Raw genomic sequence first — 6,492 nt, forward strand, 5'->3', positions numbered from 1 at the left:
TATATGGCCAATTAATCTTTGACAAAGCAGGAAAGAGTGTCCAATGGAAAAAAAACAGCCTCTTCAACAGGTGGTGTTGGGAGAGCTGGACAGCAACAAGAAGAAAAATGAAATTAGACCACGTCCTGACACCATTCACAAAAATAAACTCAAAATGGATAAAGGACACTGTACCTTTGAACACAGATTCAGCAGTGAGTAGTCATAATGGGATGTAAGCATGTATCACAGAATGAGACATCATACAACCATCCCCTTTGTTGTTGAGTATTGAAGCTGTTCTAGTTTTTCATTACTAAAAACAACGCCACAGTGAACAAGCTTGTAAATACATCTTTGACTGTACTTCTCAACTATTTCTTAGGATAAATTTCTGGAAGTGAAAATTCCTAGACAAAGTATTTGAGGTTTTTTTTTTTTAAAGCAAAATAATATTAAAAAATCACTGGGTTTCTCTGTACCTGAATTGTCTTTTTTGATGGTTACAAAAGGAGAACAGATCTGGTTGAAGGGTACTCCTATTTCTTTGGACATGAAGGAAGGGCATTTTGCAAAGTGTACTTTCAGAGAGCCAGAGTGTGGCCTCCTACATATACTTGGTCTGTATTAATATTAGTTTAGACACATGTTCTAGGAGGCAGGCCCTAAGTCTCTTCAGCTTGCTTTTCTGTTTTAAATATATAGATACAGATTTTACTTATTTATTTGTCTATCCATTTATTTATTTATTTTAGAGAGAGAGAGAGGACAAACAAGAGCAGGGTAGGGGGGCAGAGGGAGAGAATCTTAAGCAGGCTTTGAATAAGCAGGCTCCACACTCAGTGCGAGCCTGTCACAGGACTTGATCCCAGACCCTGGGATCATGACCTGTGCCAAAATCAAGAGTTAGATGGTCAACCACCTGAGCTATCCAGGCACTCCTAGGTAGCTTGGCCAACCCTAGAAGCAAGTGGTCAAACAAAAAATACCTTTGGGACAGTGATCTTGTTGGTTTGGGCCAGGACTATGGTTAGGGAGGGAGCACAGGCTGTTTGTAGCTCCAGGAAGAAGGTTGAGCAGGGCTGTGTGCTCACTGGGCCCCCGCCCTCTTCCTTCGAATCTCTGATAGACTTCTGCCTCCTACTTCTCCTTTTCTGTCCTTCTTGTCTTTGGTGGCTTCCCTGAAGTGGTTCAGTGGTGCGTGCAACCCCACAGATCCTGCTCCCTCCAGCTATGACTCCCCAAATTCTTCTGTTAACAGGTACACTAGGGACTTGGTGGTGGTGTGGCTCTCAGAGTGAAGAGAAGGGGACCTTTTGAGTCTTTGAGTGGAGAGAGAGGGCACAGAATATCTAGGAGTTTAGACGGGGGGGGGGGAACTAAGGGGATTTGGGGAAGGATAAGGGGTTTAAGAAGAAGCAAAGAGACCAAGATGGGATGACCAGAGAAGCTTAGATGAATAATTAAATTTATAGACAATGCAGTGGGATTTGGCTGGCCCCTTCACTTTACAGATGAGGAAACTGAGGTCCCAGAGAGGTGGAATGATATGCCCAAGGGTCAACCTATATTAGATTCTCAGAGTGTTTCTAATTGGATTCCATCTTACCACCTCCACTTTGCCTACAGTTCTATTTTCCAAGGAACCAGGTGTAAATGATTCAAATGTGTTTCCTTTTATGCCAGTTTTTGTGGAGCATGAGCCAAAGAAAGGGAAAAACATGCTTGAGAATTGCATAGGAAGGAAATTGCCTAATAGAGGGCCTTCAGGAACTTGATTGCTAGGCAGATCAGCTGGGTAGAGCATAGGGTGGAACTCAGAGAGGGACTGAACCCACCCCATATTGGTGGTTTTTAGGCCAAGAGTCCACAAACCAACTTATGCCTGTGGGCATTAAGGCAAGGATTCCCCTACCTGTTTTTGTACTGTGAGTCATAGGTTTCAGGTGAGCATTTGTAATTGATTCATGATAGTGAATGCTAACTTTGAATCCTGGTAAGTGACACGTTATGTTCCCAAAAGAATTCTATTTGTCTCATTAGTAAATTTATATTACAAAAAAGCTGTAATCAATTATTATATTTTGAATTTTTTAATGAAAAATTTGTGGAAATACATTTTCTCTCTTGTTATGTAAGTACCTAAGTAATGTACTGTATTTGCCTCTTGACCCACAAAACCTAAAATATTTATTATCTGGCCCTTTATAGAAAAAGTGTGCCCACCTCTGCCTCAGTGTAAGAAAGCTGGACTGGGGAGGCATGTATCTCCCTGCTAGGTTAGGGTGATTCTAGCAGGTAGATGTGCAGAGCAGGAGGCCAAGTTGCTTTCTTATCTCCTTATCCCCCCCTGACACTCACCCTTTCTCTTCCTTCCAGCCTTGACCTTATTATGTCATGGGTTCAACCTGGACACTAAACATTCAACGCTCTTCCAAGAGAACGCAAGGGGCTTCGGGCAGAGTGTGGTCCAGCTTGAGGGATCCCGGTAAGGACCACATGGAGGTCACTGTCTTACACTTCTCTTTAACACTTATATACTTGGAAAAAATCACAGTTTTGTTTATTTTTTTCTTGATTTACTTACTTTATTTTTACAACAGTTACAGAGTTCTAAATTCAAAAAATCTTAAAGAGTGTAATGGTAAAGTCTCCTCAGCACACACTCCCTCCCCCCATTTCTTACCCAGGAGGTTCCCTGGAAAATGGTTTCTTGTGGATTCTTCCAGAGTCTATGCTGTGTGTACCTCCACATTTCCTTAACTCCCATTCCCCACACAATTTGTAGCACACATTATATTCAAACTACAGCCTGCTGCCTATTTTTGTAAATAAATTTTATTGCTTTCACCTTCATCCCAACTTGCTATTTGTTGTTTCTGGCCACTTTGGAGCTACAATGGTAGAATCAAGAGGCTTCAACAGAAAGTATATGGCCTGCAAAGTCTAAAATATTTACCTATATAAAAAAATATTACGGAAATAGTATTACCTTACCAGAAAAAGTTTGCTCTGTACTGAACTTCACATTTTTTTTCTTAATAGAGCTTGGTGATTTTACTAGCTAAATGTATAAAAACCTTACCCATTCCTAAAAAAATTTTTTTAATGTTTGTTTATTTTTTAGAGAGAGAGAGAGAGCACAATCAGGGGAGGGAGAGACAGAGTGAGAGGGAGACACAGAATCTGAAGCAAGCTTCAGGCTCTGGTTAGCACAAGCCTGACATGGGGCTCAAACCCATGAACTGTGAGATCATGACCTGAGCAAAAGTTGGATTCTTAACCGACTGAGCCACCCAGGTGCCCTCTTATTTATTCTTTTTAATTCTTGCATAATATTCTATTATTTTTTAGGTACTATAATTTACATTGATATTATATTTAAATCTTTTCTGTTTAAAAATTTTTAAAAAAATGTTTTATTTACTTTTGAGACACAGAGAGAGGAGCGGGCAGAGAGAGAGGGAGACAAAATCCGAAGCAGGCTCCAAGCTGCGAGCTGTCAGCACAGAGCCCAAAGCGGGGCTCAAACCCACGGACAGTGAAATCATGACGTGAGCCGAAGTCGGAGGCTTAACCTACTGAGCCACCCAGACACCACCTAAATCTTTTCTTAACAGACATTAGATTGTTTCCAAATTTTTGAGATGTGAAAACTGCTGGCCTTTTGTACATGTGCAAGTATATTTGGAAGTAAATTCCTAGAACTAGGATTCCTGGATCAAAGGGCACATATGCATGCTTAATGTTAATGGATGTTTCCAGATAACCCTCTGTGGAGGTGGAAACAGTTTATGTTTATACCAGAAATTTATGGAAATACTTCCCCACCCATTTGCCCTTCCAATGTGTAATCAAACTTCTTGATCTTTGCAAATTGAATAGGTTAGATATGGTATCTCAATTTAGTTTTAAATTGCATTTATTTATTTATTTTTAATATTTTGAGAGATTGAGAGAGAGTGTGTAGGTGCTCCTTTGTGCGAGTTGAGAAGGGGCAGAGAGAGAGGGTGACAAAGGAACCAAAATAGGTGCCTCACTGTAAATGCAGAATTCCATGTGGTGTTCTAACTCACAAACTTTGAGATCATGACCTGAGAAGAAGTCAGATGCTTAGCCACTCAGGCACCCTTATTTTTATTTTTACTTTTTGTGTTTAATATAATTTATTGTCAAATTGGTTTCCATACACACCCAGTGCTCATCCCAACAAGTGCCGTCCTCAATGCCCATCACCCACTTTCCCCTCTCCCCCCCCCCCCCTCAACCCTGTTTGTTCTCAGTATTTAAGAGTCTCTTATGGTTTGCCTCCCTCTTTGTAACTTTTTCCCCCTTCCCCTCCCCCATGGTCTTCTGTTAAGTTTCTCCTGATCCACATATGAGTGAAAGCATATGGTATCTGTCTTTCTCTGCATGGCTTACTTCACTTAGCATAATACCCTCCAGTTCCATCCATTGCTACAAATGGCTGGATTTCATTCTTTCTTGTTGCCAAGTAGTATTCCATTGTATATATAAACCACATCTTTCTTGTCCATTTGTCAGTTGATGGACATTTAGGCTTTTCCCATGATTTGGCTATTGTTGAAAATACTGCTATAAGCATTGGGTGGGTATATGTGCCCCTATGCATCAGCACTCTTGTATCTCTTGGGTAAATTCCTAGCAGTGCTATTGCTGGGTCATAGGGGAGTTCTATTGTTAACTTTTTGAAGAGGCTTCAAACTGTTTTCCAGAGTGGCTGCACCAGTTGGCATTTCTACCAACAATGTAAGAGGGTGCCCATTTCTCCACATCCTCACCAGTATCTATAGTCTCCCGATTTGTTCATTTTAGCCACTCTGACTGGCATGAGATGGTATCTCAGTGTGGTTTTAATTTGATTTTCCCTGATGATGAGTGATGCTGAGCATCGTTTCATGTGTCTGTTGGCCACCTCGATGTCTTCTTTGGAGAAGTGTCTATTCATGTCTTCTGCCCATTCCTTCCCTGGATTATTTGTTTTTCAGGCATGGAGTTTGGTGAGTTCCTTATAGATTTTGGATACTAGTCCTTTATCCAATATGTCATTTGCAACTATCTTTTCCAATTCTGTCGGTTGCCTATTAGTTTTTTTGATTGTTTCCTTTGCCATGCAGAAGATTTTTATCTTGAAGAGGTCCCAATAGTTCAGTTTTGCTTTTGATTCCCTGGCCTTTGGAGATGTGTTGAGTAAGAAATTGCTGCAGCTGAGGTCAAGGATATTGTTTCCTGATTTCTTCTCTAGGGTTTTGATGGCTTCCTGTCTCACATTTAGGTTCTTCATCCATTTTGAGTTTATTTTTGTGTATGGTGTAAGAAACTGGTCTAGTTTCATTGTTCTGCATGTTGCTGTCCAGTTCTCCCAGAACCATTTGTTAAAGAGGCTGGGCTTTTTCCTGCTTTGCTGAAGTTTAGTTGGCCATGTGAGTTTAGTTCTGAGGTCTCCATTCTATTCCATTGGTCTATCTGTCTGTTTTTGTGCCAAAACCTTACTGTCTTGATGATTCCAAAATTGTAGTAGAGGCTAAAGTCTGGCATTGTGATGCTTCCCATTTTGGTTTTCTTCTTCAATATTATTTTGGATCTTTGGGGTCTTTTGTGGCACCATACAAATTTTAGGATTGTTTGTTCTAGCTTTAAGAAGAATGCTGGTGCAATTTTGATTGGGATTGCCCTGAATGTGTAGATTGCTTTGGGTAATATTGACATTTTTACAATATTTATTCTTCCAATCCATGAGCAGGGATTGCTTTTTTATTTTTTTTTGAGTCTTCTTCAATTTCTTCATAAGTTTTCTATAGTTTTCAGCATAGGGATCTTTTACATCTTGCATTAGGTTTATTCCTAGGTATTTTATGGTTTTTGGTACAGTCGTGAATGGGATCAGTTTCTCTATTTCTCTTTCTGTTGCTTCATTATTGATGTATAAAAATGCAACCGATTTCTGTGCCTTGATTTTGTACCTTGCGACTTTGCTGAATTTATGAATCAGTTCTAGCAGACTTTTGGTGGAGTCTGTCAGATTTTTCATGTAGAGTATCATGTCATCTGCAGAAGTGAAAGTTCGGCATCATCTTTGCCAATTCTGTTGCCTTTTATTTCATTTTGTTGTCTGATTGCTGATGCTAGGACTTCCAACACAATGTTAAACAACAGTGGTCACAGTGGACATCCCTGTCATGTTCCTCATCTCAAGGGGAAAAGCTTTCAGTATTTCCTCATTGAAGGTGATATTAGATGTGGGCTTTTCATAAAAGGCTTTTATGTTGCTTAAGTATATTCCTTCTATCGACTTTCTTGAGGGTTGTTATTAAGAAAGGATGCTATATTTTGTCAAATGCTTTTTCTGCATCTATCGACAGGGTCATATGGTTCTTATCTTTTCTTTGGTTAATGTGATGTATCACATTGATTGATTTGAGAATACGGAACCAGCCCTGCAAGCCAGGAATGAATCCCACTTGATCATGGTGAATAATTCTTTTTACATGC

The 6,492-nt window shown here is 40.0% G+C and overlaps 1 protein-coding gene across 1 annotated transcript in view; it reads left to right on the forward strand.

Annotated features, from left to right (window-relative positions):
* Positions 1 to 1,150: 1,150 nt before the first annotated feature.
* LOC115298354 (integrin alpha-M-like) overlaps positions 1,151 to 6,492 on the forward strand; it is a 40,181-nt gene continuing 34,839 nt past the window's right edge. The window contains exons 1-2 of the mRNA XM_029947035.1: positions 1,151 to 1,240; positions 2,359 to 2,467. Coding sequence (XP_029802895.1) covers positions 1,213 to 1,240; positions 2,359 to 2,467 — 137 coding nt within the window. The 5' untranslated portion in view covers positions 1,151 to 1,212. The remainder of the gene's footprint in view (positions 1,241 to 2,358; positions 2,468 to 6,492) is intronic.

This window comes from Suricata suricatta, chromosome 8 (assembly GCF_006229205.1).
Source record: "Suricata suricatta isolate VVHF042 chromosome 8, meerkat_22Aug2017_6uvM2_HiC, whole genome shotgun sequence".
Classification (NCBI taxonomy): Eukaryota; Metazoa; Chordata; class Mammalia; order Carnivora; family Herpestidae; genus Suricata; species Suricata suricatta.